General features: G+C 41.8%; 1 protein-coding gene and 1 pseudogene across 2 annotated transcripts in view; one reads left to right on the top strand and one right to left on the bottom strand.

Moving 5' to 3' along the window:
* CSPG4 (chondroitin sulfate proteoglycan 4) overlaps positions 1-22591 on the top strand; it is a 179741-nt gene that overhangs the window by 138914 nt on the left and 18236 nt on the right. The window contains exons 6-9 of the mRNA XM_082253192.1: positions 1113-1308; positions 14677-14808; positions 14896-15062; positions 15147-15330. Coding sequence (XP_082109318.1) covers positions 1113-1308; positions 14677-14808; positions 14896-15062; positions 15147-15330 — 679 coding nt within the window. The remainder of the gene's footprint in view (positions 1-1112; positions 1309-14676; positions 14809-14895; positions 15063-15146; positions 15331-22591) is intronic.
* On the bottom strand, positions 10459-13212 carry LOC309554554 (annotated as a pseudogene). Its single transcript has 2 exons — positions 13157-13212; positions 10459-11001 (listed from the first exon to the last, which is right to left on the bottom strand). The product of its transcript is annotated as an uncharacterized misc_RNA (transcript).

Below are 22591 nucleotides of genomic sequence, written 5' to 3'. Positions count from 1 at the left end.
GAGTGTATTTTTGAACCCCTTACTGCACATCTGAAAGCAGAGTTCCAGCCTGTATTAAAAAAAAGTCAGCAGCTACAAACACTTACCTGTTCAGGGAGCCTGCGATGTCGGCACCCAAAGCCGACCATTCCATCAGCTCCAGATGCAGGTGGCGGCATCCTTACTAAGGGAAACAGGAAGTGAAGCCTTGCAGCTTCACAGTCTGTTTCCTACTGCACATGCGCGAGTCGCACTACACTTTCTGAAAGCTCCTGCTCTCTTCTGGGACCTGTGTGTGTCTCCCAGAAGACAGCAGGGAGGAAGAGGAAGGGCCATCAATGGCATAGGTCGCTGTGGTGCCCTTACATGGAAGTGGGAGCGGGTACCTGTTTTTGAGAGGTATCCACTCCACCCACCCCCCACGAAAGGTACCAAATGTGGCATTAGAGAGGGGGGGATTCCAGCTAAACTGCAGATAAGCAGAGTTTCCACTTTTGGGTGGAACTCCGCTTTAACTGCAGTTTAGCTGGAATCGATTTATAACTGTGTCACTGCCTGCTTCCACTGTATTTTGCTAACCTGTCATTATACAATGATTTAGCTTGTACTCCGATTGTAGCATTATTGACTGACTTTCCAGTTTGGGCTGATAGGTTCGCGTAAAGGTTTTTCTGCTTTGCAAAAATCCACTTAACCATGTGTAAAGCTCTTATTACTTTGTTTACGGAGTCAGAAGAAAGACGTGTCTCTCTCCGTCCCTCCCTCGTTTCCATCAATTATCCACCTGTTACACATCATGTAAGCCAGAACTGTAAACTGAGCTGGGAATCTGAGACTAGGGAGCAGAGGGTGACTTGATACAGGTGTGGGGAGGGACATACAGCATGTAATAATGGACTTTATATAGAGATAAGTACTGAGAGACAACTGGTTATGGCAGGAGAAAGATACATTGTAGTTAAATGTATTATTTTGGTTTATATAAAATATACTGTATTGTAATAATGTATGTGTTTTATGCCCCATATGGAAAAAAAACATCAGAGTATATTCTGTAGGTTTTTTATAATGTTCCAGTTTATGATGTTCAGTGCATTCACATTGCCTTATTGTGACTTTCTCCATCACTCCAGATCTTGGAAGGTAATACTGATGTCATCCCCCCAAATGCTCTGCAAAGCATTGATGAGGATTCACCACCCGAAGAGCTGGTTTATTCCTTCCTTCCACCATCCAATGGAGAAGTGATTGTGAGGGGGTTCCCTGGGACACTGTCTAGCTTCTCACAAAAAGATCTGGAACAAGGGATGGTGCAATTCACACACAGAGGTGAGGAACAACTTTGAGAATTGAAATGAGTGCCTCGCAAATCTTTTAAAAGACTTGGATAAAGTGAACCTACAATTAAAGTTTTATTAAACCCTCAGAATATTTTAGCTTCACACATTGAGGACAATACAATAAATATTTCCAGAGTAATTTATTTGTTAAAACTCTTAACCCAGCACCTGCAGTTTACAACTTTCAGTGTTGTTGGTTCCTACTCTCTAAGTGCTGCTTCCCTAAATGTCCAGCCTTAAAAGGAAGGAGTAAACAGTGGACAGTTCAGATAGGATTCATTATTTTATTGTGAAGAAGAGGGGGAGCAGGGGAGTGTTTTACCATCCAGCTTTAAGGCTATGTGTTTCTATTGATTGTAGAATGACACCACTCTCATTCCAGGATGCAAGAGTGGCTCCAAAGGACACTAGAAGAGAAAGGAGCCACCCCTAGGTTCACACCTGTTCGGCCGGCTGAGCCGCCTTGTGCATGGGCATGGGCCTGAGAGCCTATTCATTTGAATGGGTTGCCATGCCTCGCAACACGCAGGAAAGAAGTCCCTGCACTATTTTTGAAATTGCAAGCCACACGGTAACTGAGGTTCCCAGTGTGGGCAGTGTGCCATTGGGCTTATTGGCACCTGCCCGCAAGTCCTACGTTTCACATTGCGGGCAGTTGCAGCTGCGGGAATTTGTGCAGCTCCTGCAGCGGTACCACCCCCACAGTTGTGAACCTAACCTAAAAGAGGAAACCTGAGCCAGCAGTTATGGCACTAGCTTAAGAAAGAAAAATATAAATAAAAAAAATGTATGTAACTCCCTATGGGTCCAAAAGTATATAGCGCTTAATCTCATTCTGATTGGTGGCCTCGTTGTCTCCAAAATGCACCTCTACATGCTGGCTGTAGCTCCGCCCCCTTTCGAAGACAAATATATTTCTTCATGTGGGATGACATAACCAGCACAGAGCCCCAGCCCTTCTTTAAGCGGAGTGATCTATCACTATTAATAATGAATAATCAGCGCTGCATGTTCATTTATAATAGTGAGAGATCACTTAGTGCTGGAGCTCTGTGTAAAACATCTTCTGATGCCTTATGTCACTTGTGTAAAACACAAGGCCCTCAAGCTGCATCCTCCCCACCAGGCCATTTCATGTGGCCCTCGCACCCATGGCTTTTTTTCAGCCACAACTTCTCGGAACTCCGTCCTATGCTCCCCGCTCACCACTATCACTTGAGAAAACAAAAGCTTCTGTGTTTATAAGGACAGCTTTCCTTTCAGTGGATTTTCCAGATCCCTGCCTGCCCTGAAGTCATAATGGGGACAAGGGAGACGCAGATGCAGTGTGGGATAGGGCATCACATGATAAGCTGTACTGTGATCCCGATCTGTGCTCAGGTGCAGAGATGCCGATCAATGCTCTCTCTGCAGATAAGTGAGAGAGGCCGAGTCAACTACACTGCTGGGAGGTACTAGAGCTGGGCCGGGTTGGTGAGATGCGAGGACGTTTTTGGGGAAGAGATGATGGCTGTGGAGGGAGACATGTGCAGGGAGGTGAGGGATGGGGGAGAGTGGTGCAGATCTCTGAGCCACGGATGGGTGAAAGTGAGATGATGACAGCCTGTCAAAGAGAGCTAAACCTTGCACACTGTGCATAGCACACCCCTAACCCCAGCATTCTGTATGTAGCACACTCCTCAACCCTGTACTCTGCAGTCTGTACGTAGAGCACCCCTGAACTTTGCGTTAACATAGGGCATAGGTCATTCCTGAAACTGAACTCTGTACATAGCACATCCCTGAACCCTGCACTCTGTACATAATGCACCCCTGAACCCCGCACTTGATACATAACGCACCCCTGAACCCTGCACTCAATACATAATGCACTCCTGGTATTTATTGCCCCCTTAAGATCCTCCCACTGTTAGTGAAATTTGACCACACCCACCATTGGATGCGGTTGGGATGCGGGGGAAAGTTTGTGCTTGGGTTTCTGCACCTATTCTCTGAGAAAAAAAGGCCTGATTAAATTGATGTAGGCCCCTTTCCCACGGGTCCCTTCATGCAACTGATTTTGCTTGCTTAGTGGGGGATCGCTCCACTGATCCCCGCTGAGCAGGAGGATGACAGGTCCTTTCCACTCCACTGTGTAGAGTGGACACGGACACACTCCCACTCTCCTCTATGGAGAAATCGGATAAAAAGGGATCGCCTGTCCATTTTCATCCGATCCACCAGACGGATGGAAAAAAGGTCCACCATCCATTTGGATTTTGCAGGCAGGATTGTAACAGATAGTGACGGATGTCAGCTAACATCCATCCGCTCCATAGGGGAGACCGCAAGGTGCAATCAGGTCTGCCTGAAAAATTGACAGATGGACCTGATCGGACAGCCCGTGTGAAAGGGCCCACAGTCATACAGATCCAACCGGCCCTTTGAAGGGCAACTATAATGCTGATGCGGCCCACAATGGAAATTCGTTTGACAACCCTGCCTTTTATGCAGTAAAAACAGCCACAGATAAATAGCACAGAGCATAGCTAGTAGGGACTTTTTACTAATAAGAGCAAACAAGCAGCACTAATAACTTATTTATAATAGTGACAGATCAGTCAGAGCTGTGGCACTGAGTGTCTATAAGCAGCTACTTTTACACATTTAAAACCTGGCTGATGGATCACAGAGTCCTGCAGCTCTGTATGAGCTTTCACTTTTACGAACGAATGATCAGCAATGACATAACTGGTGCAGTGTATAACAGCCTGACAACACTGATCGTTCATTCATAAAAACCGAACGATGGATCACACAGAGCTGCAGCGCTAATTGGTCCATTGGTTGGGCTGTGTATGTCTACAGCTACTGATGGACACACAACACCACAGGCTATGTGATCTTTGTGAATTGCAGTGCTTGTCTCCAGAGCGACCCCTGCTGCCGGAGACAGGAGTTTTCCATCACAAATCCATTTGCTTTCTAGTGGTGTTGTTGGATGGGGAGGGATGACCGTCTGACCACGTTGGTTAGAAATTAAGGACTTGATATGAACTGGACCAAGTGCATTAAGCACTTGGTCCCCTGAGGAGTTAACATTATAACTTTTTTATTGATAGCTTTTCTTTAAACAGAAACATAAGCAAAGATAAAAAAGGTGAAGCAGCTGTATACTCAGTAAGTGATTACATCAGCTGCTAAAAGCTTTTAAAGAAACTGAGGGTTTACAGAAATATCACTTTAACATTGATTTAATTGGGATTTTACCATTTGGTTTACACAAGCTACTTAACGTTTAGAAAGTGCAAATATTTTTTATTGTTCCCTTTGGACTTTTCCTCAGTGTTAGAATCTTCAATTAGCATTGATTTAATTAGAACTTTACCATTTGGTTTACACAAACTACTTATCACTTTCAAGAGGCACAATTATTTGTATTGTGACACAAACAATTGATTTAGTCAGTCTTTGGCAGAACCATGTCTGGCAACAATTAAAGACGCAAGTCTCTTAGGGGGTAAGTCTTGACCAGCTTTGCACAGCTGGATTCTTAAATTTTCGTCTTTTCCTCTTGGGAAAATTTCATTAGCCGTGTCAAGTTGAATTGGGATCTTTGGGGAACAGCAACTTTCAAGATTCATCACAGATTCTCAGCTCAATTGAGAGATGGGCTTTGACTGGGGACCAATTTAAGACGTTTTGGTTTTAAACCAATCCAGAGTATGTTTGGTTGTCGCTTATAGTCATTATCTCGCTTGAAGGGGAGGTACCTTCCATACTGAAACTGGCTTGATTCCAGAATTTCCCTGAATTTAGCAACATCCATCTTACCTACTATCCTGAAAAGTTTTCCAGCCACTGTAAATAAAAGCATTCACTTCCGCATGATACTACCACCACCAGGCTTTACTTTGGGGTTGGTGTCCTAGTTGTGGGGTTGTATTCGATATATGCAAAGAGAGATCACACAAATACTTACAAGTATAACATTTATTAAAAGTAATAACATATACAGATAAAAATAAAGAAAATATAAACAAGAATACTTAGCAAAAGATGCTGTTTCACCACGGAGCCCCCTTCTGCTTTTGCGCAGCATGGCCAGATGATCAGACAGATGCATGTCTAATGCAACTCTGTTGTGAGACTAGCCTATTCCAGTTTGGGCTGTGGTATATTTAGACTTTTATAAGGAATAAACAACCCTCAAGCCAACTCTCTTTGCAATATGACCCCCAAGGGCTTGGCCAGTTTACAATCACACATTCCCAAAGGATGAGTCATTCAAGGTATTCAGAAAAAACAGGATATTAGAGGGTTTATTAGATGTTTGTGAGGCCAACATTAGGCATCTGATAATTGTAAACAAAAAGAAAAAATATTGTATTCTCCCTTCCCTCAATTTACATTATATGGAAAATAGGGGATCTGAAGTGTATCTACCTAAAGTGTAAATACCTACTTTTCCTGTCTGATTTACCTACTCAGACAATCTAATTTGGCTATGTTAGGGCTGAAAAAAATAAAAATATCCAAAATTCTAAAAATATAAATAAAAACACTGTGCTGGACTAACAAACGATCGCCAAACTTTCCCTTTAAAAGTGCAGGAGCGGGTATGAACATCAAACATTCCTTCCAATAGTTTTAGAAGCATAGAAGCTTGTCAAAGTCCTCCATATCTGGTGATAGACAGCAGAGTCTTAGACATCAGGTGATCAGATCACAGCTGCAGCGCGGCAATTGAAATGCTGTAGAACTGAAAAAAACAGTAGAATACAAAGTCCATTTCATCTTCCAGGATATTGAAGCTCACAAGTCATAGATGTGCAGGTACATAACCACCATGGTAGATGGAACTTTTACTTATTTATACAGACAGTTCAGGCACTTGACCATCAGAGCAGATAAAACAGTTCAGGTACTTGGCCATCAGAAGAGATTGAACAATTCAGGTATTTGACCATGATACCAGATGAATAAGTTCAGGTAGTTGACCACCAGAACAGAACTTGCACCAACAGTTCAGCTGCTAATCATTCGCAAAGTCTTTATAGACTGTTGCTGCAGTCAAAAGCGTTTGTCTACTTTCTCCAATATGCTTATGGTTAATGTCAAGGCAGGTGTGTTACTAAGACTGTCAGTCCAACATTTCATAACTATCAACAATGCCCATATAGTCCATCGTAGATTTCTGAACAGTTAAATCCATGATCGCTAGTGACCTGGCCTAACACTAAAAGAAAAATGTAACTCTTTCATTAGTAGTAAAATATTGATATAGGAGCACCACCACCCATCTCCTACCTGAACTCGACATTACTCTGTATCTAAACTAAACAATGTCCAACCATAAGCCCAACTTTAAACTACTTAATTTGTGCGTTTCCTCTGTGTATTCCGGTCTCCTTCCACACTAAAGATATTCTTGCAGGCTAAATTGCTTTTGTCTACACTGACCCCAGTATATGTGTACAACTGTACATATTACCCACACATACTGTATCACCATACTCTACATGCCAGTCTCAAACGCAAGCAATCAGGGAGGATTGAGGAAAACCAAACCTGGGAAGCTATAACATTTCATAATATTCACCAAGAAAATTCAATCAAGTGTATCAAACGTGGTGGCCAAAGAATCGCTGAGTATCAGATATAACTATGTATATATCAATATTTAGAGCACCTTTTTTCGAAGGACTTGCTTAAAAATTTGCAACCATTGCAGTAATTATGATTTTTGATTGAAACCAGCAATTATCAGTGGACATAAAATTACCTTTTCTATAATGAATGATATGATTAGCTTAAATTCAAACCATCCTTCATGTGGAAAATTGTACTTCAAAGCAGATACCAGTTATGTGTAAATTCCAAGTTAAATCTTTACCTTTTAGTATCACCTGTTCTCTCTCTGTACTGTTGAGTACATCCTGTGGATTCTGTTTTAGAAAACGTATGCACACACCAACAGTGGTCCTGCCTTACAGTTTCACTACGATGATTATGGCAGAATATATCAAAGTACATGCTAACATAATCCAGCTTGAACACACAGGAAACAGGAACAGTACAGAAAGATATGCAACCACATTTTTTGTGTAAATGTTTGGGTATTCTTACACCTTCTAAAGCATTAGAAATAAGTAAACCTTCTCAGATGTGAAAACAATATTACTGTTGATTCAACTTAATCAGAGGAAAAATAACTGAAATACCCATCACGCAACATCAAAATTATTAGCTGCTCTGTTTACAATTGGTTTTTAACAAAAACACAAGTATTCACTTATTACATAAACAAAATATCAATAACAATAAAACGACACAAGTTATCCATGGAGGCTGTTATCTTCGTCTTTAGTTCTTGGACATCAAACCATATCAGACAGGTGGATTGATGCTGTTTAGTACTATCTAGGAACTAAACAAAATGAAAGGTCTTAGTGGGCTATCATTATATTTCCCTCCTAGAAATAAACGAATAGTTAGCACAAAACACATATTAATCACAAAATTCAAAACATATGGCCATGTTGTTTCATGAGTGCACTCTTTTCTACCCATATTAAATGAGCTAATTTTAATTAATTAATTAAATTATTATCACCACATGGATTTTCATAAAAGGATGTCCATCAAAAGTTGTCAGTAATTCACCATGGTTAAAATTATATATACAGTAACATTTATAGTGTGTTCATCACATTGTGCACAAAGACTATACATCACCAAATACATATTGATTTTTCTATTTCAACCTCTTGTTTAATCCCATACAGATCTTGGAAACTTCTAGGAAAAGATCTGGTTTCTTCTGTATTAACGAAAAAACGTATTAAACAATAATAAGTGTTGTATCACACTTTAATAAAAACGCCTAGAAGGACAATACAAAGTAGATATACATATTTATCTCAAGTGATCATTCATTGTTCTTCTATCCCAAGCTGTTACTCTTTTCTTGGTCATACATTTAACATGTTATACAGAACTTGTCTAGTATTTACTATTCAGCAATCTTGTTCAACTGACTGGCACAAAAGGGTACAAATCAGGTTTTTGTTGGTGGTGTAGCCTTCTCCCTTAGACTGGAATGGAGAACTAAACATTTAAATAATTATAATAATCATGGCTGTTTTTAGGAATTTAAAGGGTGTCGGACACAATCAGCCATTTCCTTTTCTTTGTTTCAAATGAATCCTAATTACATAATAAAAACTAACAATTTCAACAAGGATTTTATTTCTGCAACATAATTAAAATCTTCCCTTGGCCCTATATATCACCCACATTTTAACTTTACTGGCTATACTAGTCATTTTAGGAGGATTTAAACTCTGCATTATTTTATGCGATTTTCATTCCATGTGATTTGAAAACGTATTTGCAATCCTTGCACAGTACAATGTCAACATAATCGTTGCTTACTTACTGTTTTTTAGTAGTTTGTAAAAAATGTGCATGCGCGATCATTTATTATCCAAGCCTCTTTCTCGAGCCTCTTTCTTCAGTTGATTGCCGCTTTAGGTTTACTCCCCTTGTGGCATCACACGGTCACAAGGGGAGAATCAGGAAGCTGAGAATGAAAGCCCGGTCTCGTGAGTCTGCAAAGCTGTGCCACAGACAGCTGAACTCTCGTACATGGCTTGCTGTGGACGGGGAAACGGCACACAGAGTGTGCCGTGAATCACAGGACGGGAAGCGCATGCGTCGGTGATGTATTTAAACTTTACGGGACGGATTGCAAGCAGATGAAACAAGTAAGGAGAATTTCACAGGCAGAGATCAATAGGTTTATTTATGAGGAGTGCAGTGTGCTAAAGTTGTGTTTACAACCACTTTAACAGCTGGTCAAAAATGAACACATTATCCTACATTTCACAGACACAGTCTCACACACAGGAAATGTCCATCATAGGAGGAGAATTAAGGGGGGTTAAAAGGGGGATTGATAGCATTATTGAAACAATAAACAAGAAGTTAAGCAAGCTTCGGGAGGCAATGGAGGATAGAAAAGCCTGGTGCGCTAGGGTTCATGAGGTCACGAAGAGTCGGACACGACTAAACAACTGAACAACAACAAAAAAGGGATGCTGGAAAGCCTATCTGTCCTTGTCTCACTTGTCTTCCTCTCTTCTACCTTACACAGACACACACAGACACACACAGGTATGTGAAGGGAAGGGTCAAGTCCCTCACCCAAGCAGGCTTTCTGAGACAAGATATGTCCATTGTCCATCGAGGAACAAGAAAGGGGTCACATACCCATAGACATTCTAAAGTTGCAGCTAGTCTCCCAAATGCTTTCTAACAAAGGCTTTTATCTTTCTCATATACAGTACCAATTTATATAACTTCTGCCTTAATTTGATTACTTAACTCTTCCAATGTTAAACTCACATAAAACTCACATTAAACATACAGTTGGGCAAAAAAGTATTTAGTCAGCCACCAATTGTGCAAGTTCTCCCACTTAAAAAGATGAGAGAGACCTGTAATTTTCATCATAGGTATACTTCAACTATGAGAGACAAAATGAGAAAAAAAAATCACATTGTCTGATTTTTAAAGACTCTATTTGCAAATTATGGTGGAAAATAAGTATTTGGTCATTAACAAAAGTTCATCTCAATACTTTGTTATATACCCTTTGTGGGCAATGACAGAAGTCAAACTTTTTCTGTAAGTCTTCACAAGGTTTTCACACACTGTTGCTGGGCCCATTCCTCCATGCAGATCTCCTCTAGAGCAGTGATGTTTTTGGGCTGTCGCTGGGCAACACGGGCTTTCAACTCCCTCCAAAGGTTTTCTATGGGGTTGAGATCTGTAGACTGGCTAGGCCACTCCAGGACCTTGAAATGTTTCTTACGAAGCCACTCCTGTGCCACCCGGGCAGTGTGTTTGGGATCACTGTCATGCTGAAAGACCCAGCCACGTTTCATCTTCAATGCCCTTGCTGATGGAAGGAGGTTTTCACTCAAAATCTCACGATACATGGCCCCATTTATTCTTTCCTTTGCAGGGATCAGTTGTCCTGGTCCCTTTGCAGAAAAACAGCCCCAAAGCATGATGTTTCCACCCCCATGCTTCACAGTGGTATAGTGTTCTTTGGATGCAACTCAGCATTCTTTCTCCTCCAAACAGGACGGGTTTAGTTTTTACCAAAAAGTTCTACTGTGGTTTCATCTGACCATATGACATTCTCCCAATCCTCTTCTGGATCATCCAAATGCTCTCTAGTAAACTTCAGATAGGCCCGAACATGTACTGGATTAAGCAGGGGGACATGTCTGGCACTGCAGGATTTGAGTCCCTGGCGGCGTAGTGTGTTACTGATGGTAGCCTTTGTTACTTTGGTCCCAGCTCTGTGCAGGTCATTCACTAGGTCCCCCCGTGTGGTTCTGGGATTTTTGCTCCCCGTTCTTGTGATCATTTTGACCCCATGGGGTGAGATCTTGCGTGGAGCCCCAGATCGAGGGAGATTATCAGTGGCCTTGTATGTCTTCCATTTTCTAATAATTGCTCCCACAGTTGATTTCTTCCCACCAAGCTGCTTGCCTATTGCAGATTCAGTCTTCCCAGCCTGGTGCAGGTCTACAATTTTGTCTCTGGTGTCCTTCGACAGCTCTTTGGTCTTGGCTATAGTGGAGTTTGGAGTGTGACTGTTTGAGGTTGTGGACAGGTGTCTTTTATACTAACAACAAGTTCAAACAGGTGCCATTAATATAGGTAACACGTGGAGGACAGAGGAGCCTCTTAAAGAAGAAGTTACAGGTCTGTGAGAGCCAGAAATCTTGCTTGTTTGTAGGTGACCAAATACTTATTTTACTGAGGAATTTACCAATTAATTCATTAGAAATCCTACAATGTGATTTCCGGGATTCTTTCCCCCCATTCTCTCTCATAGTTGAAGTGTACCTATTATGTAAATTACAGGCCTCTCTCTCATCTTTTTAAGTGGGAGAACTTGCACAATTGGTGGCTGACTAAATACTTTTTTTGCCCAACTGTATGTAACATAACTTATTTTACAAATGATCAGTATTTTGTGTTACCTTTCTATCCTCATTTTTTTCCAGCATGATGAACAGTATTGGCTTTTGGCACACAAAGCATTTTGCACTAAGGTCAAGAAGTTTAGTTTTGGTCTCATCAGACCACAGATTCCTTTCTTATGTGTGATGGGTCTCTCACATGCCGTTAGGAAAAGTGCAAATGTGATTTGAAATAGGATTTTTCAGCAGTGGTTTCTATTTGTCACTTTTCATAAAGCACAGCTTTGTGTGGACTGTCTAAGTTATAATTGTACCATTCACAGTTTTTCAGCTGTGGACCCCTGCAGCTTAACTAGAGTTACTGTTGATTTTCTTGGCTGGTTCTCCGATTCATTTATTTATTACAGGCATTTATATGGTGCTGACAATTTTACGCAACACATTACATACTTGTACATTCACATTAACCACTTAAGCCCCGGAAGATTTTACCCCCATTCCGACCAGGGGGTATTTTGCGATTCGGCACTGCGTGACTTTAACGGACAATTGCGCGGTCGTGCAACGCTGTACCTAAACAAATTTGGCGTCCTTTTTTTCCCACAAACAGAGCTTTCTTTTGGTGGTATTTGATCACCTGTGCGATTTTTTGATCACGCGCTATAAACAAAAAAAGAGCGTCAATTTTGCAAAAATAGCAATATTTTTCAAATTTTTTTATATGAAATTCCCCCCCAAAAAAATGTAAAAATCAAATCGGCCAATTTGTTTTATGCTACCTATGTTTGGTAAAAAAAATGGCAAAAAGCGTATTTTGATTGGTTTGCGCAAAAGTTATCGCGTTTACTAACAAAGGGAAAGATTTTTGTCATTTTTGTTGTTTTTTTTTTTAACGCGTAATGGCGGCGATCTGCGATTTTTTTTTTTGCGGGACTGCGACATTGTGGCGGACAGATCGGACCCTTGACTGACATTTTTGACACTTTTGGGGTTACCAGTGACATTTCTACAGTAATCAGTGCTATACATATGCACTGTTACTGTAAAAATACACTGGTAGTGAAGGGGTTAACTTTATTTGGGAGGGAGGGGCTATGTGTGTCCCTAGGGGAGTGCTTTCTACTGTGATTGGCTGTGGCTTCAGCTGTAAGGACACTGATCAACGGATCTACATAGTAGATCCGTGTGATCAGTGTCTTTACACCGAGGAGAATGACAGGTGGCTTGTTTACACAAGCTGCCTGCCTTTCTCCCTCTCCCCCCGCCGATCGCCGAGTGACCCGCGGACATCGGGTCCGCTGGTCACACGCGCGGGGGGGGGGTCCGTGACCACGCGGGAGCGCGCCTCCGGGGGCGCGCACGCTCGCTCCCTAGACCCTCACAAGCTAGTGACGTAGCCCTACGTCACTTTGCCTGTGAGGGGCTGACTGCCGACGTAGATCGGCGTTAGGCAGTCAGCAAGTGGTTAATCCTCACCTATATCACACGCATACACACACATATGGTAGGGTACATTTTGACAGAAGCCAATTACCTTACCAGTATGTGTTTTGGAGTGTGGGGGGAAAACATGATCTCTCAGAGGAAACTCACACAACAGCAGTGAGAACATGCAACCTCCATACAGACAGTGTCCTGGGTAAGATTCAAACCAAGGAACCCAGTGCTACAAGGCAGATGTGCTAAACACTAAGCCACTGTGATGAATAATTGCCTTCTTACCCTGTCGCTGAGTGAAAGGCCTTATCTAGGCTGAGTTGTGGTTGTGCCATATTCTTTGAATTTTTTCAAAAATGGATTTAACAATGTTCCTAAGGGTGTTAACATTTTGATTTTTTTTTAACTCAGCCTTACTTGATAAGTATCCAGAAATGTACATTCGATTTGCTGGATAGGTTCTTGGTCTTCATGATAATGCAAGTTTAGATACATTCTCTCAGTTGTTTTATGGTTTGTTTGCTTTTTGCAAATCATAGGATACTAATTGTTCACAGGTGACTTCATTGAACTAATTATGTGAATTCTGAAGTCACTCGGTTGCACCAGAGCTTTTTTACAAGTTTAAAATGCCAAAGGGTTGTTAATAATTTGGAAATCTAGGTTACTGTTTTCACTTCAGCATAACAGATTACTGTGTAGAGCTCTCATGCAAAATCTCAATTTAATGTATTTTAAAGCTAGGGTTTAAGTAATACAAAATGTGGAGAAGTCCAGCAGGAATAGACATTTATGCAAAGCACTGTAAATGCTAGCAGACACTCTAACATTACCCAGACTATAACATAAAAATACTTTCCTCATGAACTTCCCTAAACCATACTGATTCAGAAATTAAATGAAGCCTTGTAAAGGGTTTTCCTGAAATGTAAGGAGATTAGACATGTGTGATTAGAATGTCAGGGAATCAAAAGAGTGTTTTATCTGTTTTTGGACTAAAAATTGGTACTATTTAAGTGTGTAAAGAATAATAGGAGTGGATGCTTTGGTGCAAGAAGATGGTAAGACAGCCAAATTTGCTCTTCGCATTATTGGATAATTTAAGTGAATGTATACACAAGTTATTGTGTAAAGATTCTTAACTCCTTTAGGAAATCAGCCCAATTGTGTGTGGGTGGCTGGGATTGAGCAGGTTTGGGTACGGGGTGGATGGAAAGTGTGTAAATATAAAAGGGACGATAGGAAAGTGATAGACAGAACAGGTAGCACTATGAGGGATGGATGAATAGGTGACATGTTGGAATTTTGAAAGGTTATCACAGAAAAGAAGAGGCTTTTAAATGTCAGAGTATGGGTATTAAAGAGGAAATATAATTTTGTACAGTGCTCTGTCCCCCAGGGAACAAAGGGAATGTAATACTTTGCCCTATGTTCCTACGTGCTTTTTAAGCCTAGCTACAATATCTGAGAGAACATCCCCCTTCCTCCACGGCTGTCCAACAATATAGCTATCAAGGATATCCACCACGTGTCTCGGCTCCAAACACTTACCTGAGATATGTGGCAGCAAGAGGAATGCACAGGGAAGCTTTCCATCTCTCTGCATTCCTCTTGTCACGGGCAAGTGCTTGGAGCTGCAACAAACACCAAATATTGAGCAGCAATCTCCTTGCTAGCTACGTTATCAGACAGCCGCCAGGGAAGGGGGTATCCATGTCACATTTCGTAGCTAGGCTTACAAAGCACTTCAAATTATGTAACAAACTACTTCATGTTCTCTGAACACTGAAAAAAAATTAAGTGAGAGTTCTTTAAGGTTCAGATATATTGTGGTTAAAGGCCAAGGACAAGCAAATGAGCCAACTGCATAAAGAAACAGACAGTCAGGGCATTTTGGAGCAAAGGAGTAACTATTATTATTATTTCATTTCACACAGGAGAATTGGATGGTGGATTCTTCTTCAAGGTATCTGATGGAGAAAATGATTCAGAGCAACACTTCTTTCACATTCAAGCCATACCAATCACAATCCACATGCAGACAATGCAGAACCTTATAGTCTGTCCTCGTAAGTGGTAATTTCATTCTATAAATCATGAGAATTCATGATAAATGTCAGGAAAACACTTGCCCTAAACAATATCTCTTTTGCCAGGATCACTGCGACAGATCACCAGCCAGCACCTGAGCGCAGTGACAAATGATGGAAAGAGCACGCAGCCTGTTCTGACATATCACATTGAAGATGCTCCACAGATTGGCCAAATCAAACATCAAGAAAATCTTGAAGGGCCAGCAGTGACTAACTTTACCCAATCAGATGTGAGCGATTGCATGTTCTCCTAAATTAATCAACATATTTCTTTCTGTTTCCAAGATTTGCAGCATGTTTTCTTTTACTTACAGGTAGATGAAGGTTTAATATATTACCAGCATGTGACCAGTCCATCCCCATTTTGGATTACCCAAGATTACTTCTCATTTCATGTGCAGTCTCCACGGGCCATATCACAGAGATATATCCTAAATGTGACAGTGACATTCCAGGGCCCATGTCTACAACTGCACACACAGCTCTGGAAAAACACAGGTAAGACATACAGGTGCACATTTCGGGGAAAGTCTCTATAATATATCCAGTTATATTTACAAATGATTGAAATGGGCTAATTTTATAAACATTGCAGATAAAGTTTTGTTTATTAGTTCTTAGCACTGGTAGTTTTCAATGAACACCAAAACTAACCCCCACTTAAACCTTATAGCAGAACTTTTGCTAGTTGAATAAGGTGGGGCTGTTGCCATAATGTAGAATAGGTACAGCATACTTGTACATTATAGCACAGTTATCTAATAAATTGCCCTTTTCCAGTGCTGGCAGGTCTAAGCTTGCTGTTACTACTCCATTCCCTGTTCCTAGCTTCTCGGCCTTTTGACTAAGATCAAGTGTAGTATCTGTTCTTATAAGTTGGTATGGACCTTGAAGGTTAGTATCGGCAGGGACTGAAGTGAACTGGAGCGCCCTGGACGTAACTGGCGGCCAGGAAGTAGGTACTGTCAGAGAAAGCCGGAAGGGTCCATTGCCTCCTGATTTGAATGGGATCTGTCCCTATCAGTTTGAAGGGAGCGAGAAAGCCAATGAAGGCACGCACGTCAGTTAGTACTGCTCCCGGATGTAATTGGTAAGGAATGGTGATGGTGGTGGGAGGGCCTTTTCCTCCTGGGTTGAATCTGGCCTCGCAAAAGGCTTGTCCCCAGTTGAAGGCAGGCTCTCCATAAGCTGTCTAATTTCTGATGCCTCCTGGTAGGGATGGGCTATGCTGGTCTGGCCGAAAGAAGCCCGTGGTGTATGTGCCCCAGGGGGTGCCGTAATTCTCACTGATGGGGGTGCTTACCCTGAGTTTTTGGCACCTTGGTCACTGCACCACACACACTTTTATTGCACCTGCTTCTAGGGACGGGCCTTTTGGCCGGGACCAGAGGAATTTTTTATTCCTTGCCGAAGGGCCTGTCAAGGTCTCACACCTTGATACTATCCACTTTCTCCACTTCCCTTTCCCCACTGTGTGTTTGTGTGTTTTTTTTCTTTGTAGTTTGTCACCTTTGCTTTCTCACTTTTCTTCACAATGAGTAGGGTATGGGTCCTCAGGCCTACCTTGAAAGTCTTGGGAGGGGGGTGGATATGGCCTTTTGGCTTAGTTTGCCCTCTCTCATGTGGTCTCCCTTCGGGGGAGCCCCACCTAGTACTTGGGTTGCGCTGTTTCGGCAGTCCCCCTGGAGAACGGGGTCTGCCTGGTTTCGGCTGGGCAGGCAATATTGAGTACCCTAGTCCCTGTCAGGAGTCTTGCACCCCGGGGGATCAAGGTAACCGTCCGTCCTCTTCGGAGGTGGACTTTCTGCACACCCTGTGCACTTTTTGTGTTCGCACGTTTGCGTGTGTGCACTTTTTTTATGCACCTGGTGTTAGTTCGAGTGTGTTCACACACCACAGGCTTTTAAAAAAAAAAAATTCCCTGTTCCTACCATCTTCCTCCCACATTCACTCCTCTTTAATGCCTGTTCTTTTTTACAGCCAAATGGCCTCTATTCCCCCATTCATTGAATAGGTTGTGTTTATTGCAGGACTGCCTACTGAATGAGACAGGGGAGATCAAAGCATGCGTATTCCGCAAACCTCAAGTGTAAAGGCCTTACTCTTGTACCTTTCACACAAATATTTTCTAGTGGAATACAATTGTAAAAATATGTACATATTATTTTTATAATGTATATCTCGGCACAATGAAAACATATTCAGTACATATCAGATATAAATACACATTTTCCCATCTTTTAGAACTTTAAAATGCTGCAAGTACATAAAAATGCCTGTTAACCCTGGTACAAATCCAGGAAACTACTAAATTCCCGCAGTAAGCTGACAAAGTTGTACTGAAATCCCAAGAAACTCATACCTCATAAAGTCTTAATCAATTAAACATAAATACGCATCACAAAGTGCATTCCTTACTTGTGATATAAAGGGTGAAAACATTTTTTTTAACCCCATTGGGTTACTATGTTACGTGTGTAAAAAATAAAAATCACAATATAAATATGTTCACAAGACTATATGTGTTAACATCTGCCGCCCTTTTAAATCAAGTCCATGATAAACATGAATTGATTCTCCATTTGCTCTTGTAATTATTCGTTTCGTGATCAGCACTGTGATTACCACAACCAGTCACACAATGGGGTTAATTTTCTAAAGGCAAATAGGCTGTACACTCTGCAAGTACAGTTGCTCCAGAGCTTAGACAATGAGGTAAAGCTTCACTTTACAAAGAGTGCCCAATCACGTGCAAGGAGAATTAAAAAAACAGCATTTTTGTTTGCACATGATTGGATGATGGAAATCAGCAGAGCTTCTGCTCCTTGACTAAACTCTGAAGCAACTGCACAATTGAAAATGCACAGTCTATTTGCCTTCAGTTAATCAACCCCAATGTGCTCACCTCAATAAATATATACTATTTAATATTATATACCTATAATAATATATTACCTATAATATAAATAGGACACTTTGTGCCTTTTCCTTTAATTGAGGCATTCATTATCAGCTCTGGATTCCTTCAAATGTATCATTTGACCATTTCCTCTTTCTCAGACTGAAATACTGAGCTTTGAGGAAAAAATGACACATCTCCATTGAACATATCTGGAAATATAGTGCACAAAAGTTCTTCCAATTTTAGAAAAAAAAAAACGACATTGCCGGGTGATGTCAATCGATAGGGTGATGTCAATGTTTTGTTCTTAAGGGGCCAATGCCTGATCTCTGCATTTACTATTCGAAATATGTTCCGCATAAGCTGAATTTGAACATCCCAGAGTGCCTGCTACTAAGCTAAGCTGAAGCAGGGAGAGGACGCATTGTGTGCATGAACAGTTTGCATAGGCCAGAGCAGCCGCTTATTCACTTTAGGCCTTGTGGCTTAGTAAACAGAAGATATGTTTGCTCCCTGGTATGCAGAATCAATCTGGTGCTGTAGTTCTCTTCCATATAGGTCTCCTTCACATGGGTGCTGTGACCCATATAATATGAATATGCCATTGTTTATGTGGCTAGAGCTGCGAGCAGGCAGCCTATGTAACAATGGGGATGCAGTAGAGTGTATGGACACAGCCATTCGCCCTAATTTGAGAGACATGCATGGACCGGTGGGTGGCCCCAAATGCACACAGTCTGCCTTCAGGGCCGCTCACCCTCCCATGCACGCCTGTCATATCAGGACGAGCGGCTGTGTCTGTACAGCTTCTTAGTCCGCAAAGAGTTACATAGACTGCCTGAGTGCAGCTCCTGGGCACTCCGACCGCTTAAACGAAAAAACAGTTTCTGCTGTATGGGCCACAATGTTCACGTTACCAGCAGCCATTCATGTTCACAGCCTACATGCATAGCTCCCAACTGTCGCTGATTTCAAGGGACTGTCCCTGATTTGAAAAAAAGTCCCTCTTTCCTCCTCATTTGTCCCTCATTTTGGTCTGATCCATACAGGGAGTGCAGAATTATTAGGCAAATTAGTATTTTGACAACATCATCCTCTTTATGCATGTTGTCTAACTCCAAGCTGTATAGGCTCGAAAGCCTACTACCAATTAAGCATATTAGGTGATGTGCATCTCTGTAATGAGAAGGGGTGTGGTCTAATGACATCAACACCCTATATCAGGTGTGCATAATTATTAGGCAACTTCCTTTCCTTGGGCAAAATGGGTCAAAAGAAGGACTTGACAGGCTCAGAAAAGTCAAAAATAGTGAGATTTCTTGCAGAGGGATGCAGCACTCTTAAAATTGCAAAGCTTCTGAAACGTGATCATCGAACAATCAAGCATTTCATTCAAAATAGTCAACAGGGTTGCAAGAAGCGTGTGGAAAAACCAAGGCGCAAAATAACAGCCCATGAACTGAGAAAAGTCAAGCGTGCAGCTGCCAAGATGCCACTTGCCACCAGTTTGGCCATATTTCAGAGCTGCAACATCACTGGAGTGCCCAAAAGCACAAGGTGTGCAATACTCAGAGACATGGCCAAGGTAAGAAAGGCTGAAAGACGACCACCACTGAACAAGACACACAAGCTGAAACGTCAAGACTGGGCCAAGAAATATCTCAAGACTGATTTTTCAAAGGTTTTATGGACTGATGAAATGAGAGTGAGTCTTGATGGGCCAGATGGATGGGTCCGTGGCTGGATTGGTAAAGGGCAGAGAGCTCCAGTCCGACTCAGATGCCAGCAAGGTGGAGGTGGAGTACTGGTTTGGGCTGGTATCATCAAAGATGAGCTTGTGGGGCCTTTTTCGGGTTGAGGATGGAGTCAAGCTTAACTCCCAGTCCTACTGCCAGTTTCTGGAAGACACCTTCTTCAAGCAGTGGTACAGGAAGAAGTCTGCATCCTTCAAGAAAAACATGATTTTCATGCAGGACAATGCTCCATCACACGCGTCCAAGTACTCCACAGCGTGGCTGGCAAGAAAGGGTATAAAAGAAGAAAAGCTAATGACATGGCCTCCTTGTTCACCTGATCTGAACCCCATTGAGAACCTGTGGTCCATCATCAAATGTGAGATTTACAAGGAGGGAAAACAGTACACCTCTCTGAACAGTGTCTGGGAGGCTGTGGTTGCTGCTGCACGCAATGTTGATGGTGAACAGATCAAAACACTGACAGAATCCATGGATGGCAGGCTTTTGAGTGTCCTTGCAAAGAAAGGTGGCTATATTGGTCACTGATTTGTTTTTGTTTTGTTTTTGAATGTCAGAAATGTATATTTGTGAATGTTGAGATGTTATATTGGTTTCACTGGTAAAAATAAATAATTGAAATGGGTATACTGTATCTTTGATTTTTGTTAAGTTGCCTAATAATTATGCACAGTAATAGTCACCTGCACACACAGATATCCCCCTAAAATAGCTAAAACTAAAAACAAACTTAAAACTACTCCCAAAAATAGTCAGCTTTGATATTAAAGAGTTTTTTGGGTTCATTGAGAACATTTGCCTAATAATTCTGCACTCCCTGTATAGTTGTATGTAAAATGCACTACTTATCTATCAAAAAGTTTTTCAAAGTGCTAAACTATTCACCCAGTTTCTAAATTTCTGCATTGGTTAATTTCAAAAGCCAGTTTAACCACTTCTTACCCGCCCGCCATCAAATGACAGCGGCACAGTGTATCCATTGTTCTGGGACACCGTCACACGAGCGGCGATCGTGGCCGCGTCGTGTTGCTAGGACAAGGCGCGACCCCGATCTCAATAAAGAGTCAATAAAATGACTCTTTACCCATGTGATCAGCTGTGTCAAATCACAGCCGGTCACATGTAAATAAGGCAGTGCCGTAATTTGCACTGCTCATCAGTGCCACCCGTCAGTGCCGCCATCAGTGCTCATCAGTGCTGTCCATTAGTGCCACCTCACAGTGCCCATCAGTGCCGCCTATCAGTGCGGTATATTAGTACCTCCTCATCAGTGCCACTTCATCAGTGCCCATAAGTGACACCTCATCAGTGCCCATAAGTGTAGCCTATCAGTGCAGCCTATCAGTGCCGCCTCATCAGTGAAGGAGAAAACATTTTTATTTTCAAAATTTACTCACAGAAAATAAGAAAACTTTTTTTTTTTTTCAAAATTTTCTGTCTTTTTTCTTTTTGTAAGAAATAAAAAACCCAGCGGTGATTAAATACCACCAAAAGAAAGCTCTATTTGTGTGAAATTTTTTTTAAAAATGTCATATGGGTACAGTGTAGCATGATCGCGCAATTATCATTCAAAATGTGAGAGCGCTAAAAGCTGAAAATTGGCCTGGGCAGGAAGGGGGTAGGCAAGTGGTTAAAGGAATAGTAATGGTAAAAAAAAAAAAAACAACAAAAAAAAAAAACACTTGCGGGTTTAACTAATAATGTTTTTGTATAAATTCTCCTTTAACCACTTGCCGACCGCCGCACGACTATCTACGTCTGCGGTCAGCCCCTCACAGGCAAACTGAGGTAGGTCTACGTCGCTTGCTTGTGAGGGTCTAGGGAGCGAGTGCGCACCCCCGGAGGCGCGCTCCCGCGTGGTCACGGACCCCCCCGCGCGTGTGACCGGCGGACCCGATGTCCGCCGGCCACTCTGCGATCGGCGGGGGAGAGGGAGAAAGTCAGGCAGCTTGTGTAAACAAGCTGCCTGTAATTCTCCTCGGTGTAAAGACACTGATCACACGGATCTACTATGTAGATCCATTGATCAGTGTCCTTACAGCTCAAGCCACAGCCAATCACAGTAGAAAACACGCCCCTAGGGACACACACAGCCCCTCCCTCCCAAATAAAGTTAACCCCTTCACTACCAGTGCAAAAAAAATCGCAGATCGCCGCCATTACGCGTTAAAAAAAAAAACAACAAAAATGACAAAAATCTTTCCCTTTGTTAGTAAACGCGATAACTTTTGCGCAAACCAATCAAAATACGCTTTTTGCGATTTTTTTTTACCAAACATAGGTAGCATAAAACAAATTGGCCGAAAATGTTAAAAAATTTTGATTTTTACATTTTTTTGGGGGGGAATTTCATATAAAAAAATGTGAAAAATATTGCTATTTTTGCAAAATTGACGCTCTTTTTTTGTTTATAGCGCATGATCAAAAAATCGCACAGGTGATCAAATACCACCAAAAGAAAGCTCTGTTTGTGGGAAAAAAAGGACGCCAAATTCGTTTAGGTACAGCGTCGCACGACCGCGCAATTGTCCGTTTAAGTCACGCAGTGCCGAATCGCAAAATACCCCCTGGTCGTTTAGCAGCCAAATCCTCCGGGGCTTAAGTGGTTAATGGGTCGTGGCAGGGGGTGTGTCCTATGCCTACATAGTTTTGCTAATAGGTGTCCCTCGTTCCTATCACAAAAAAATTGCGAGTTATGTACATGCAAAAGATAAACTGGTCTCTTCTTATACCCTTTATAGTAGAGATAGACCGATATGTTTTTTTCAGGGCCGATACCGATATTTTGGTCACAAAGTATCGGTATCGGTCGATATGGCCCGATATTTTGTACTTTTAACGTTTTGAAAAATAAAGACAATTTTTGACACAAGTCTGGTACTGAACATGTTAATGTTTGTTTATTAACATTTTTAACATGAAAGGCTCGTTCTTCACACCTTAACTGCATGAAAACTGATAGGAAAACCGCACAGCTTTCACTTGCAGGTACATCAGTTTCACATCATGAGAACGAACGAGTCCTAGAAGAGTAGCCAACTGCAGACAACTGTGAAAAATAAAGTGCTGGGAAAATAATAACTAAAGGCTTCCCAAAACAAAA

This window comes from Pelophylax lessonae (genome assembly GCF_965119305.1).
Source record: "Pelophylax lessonae genome assembly, chromosome: 4".
Lineage (NCBI taxonomy): Eukaryota > Metazoa > Chordata > Amphibia > Anura > Ranidae > Pelophylax > Pelophylax lessonae.
Note: the sequence above shows the minus strand (reverse complement) of the source record. Positions and strands in the feature narration are given on the sequence as shown.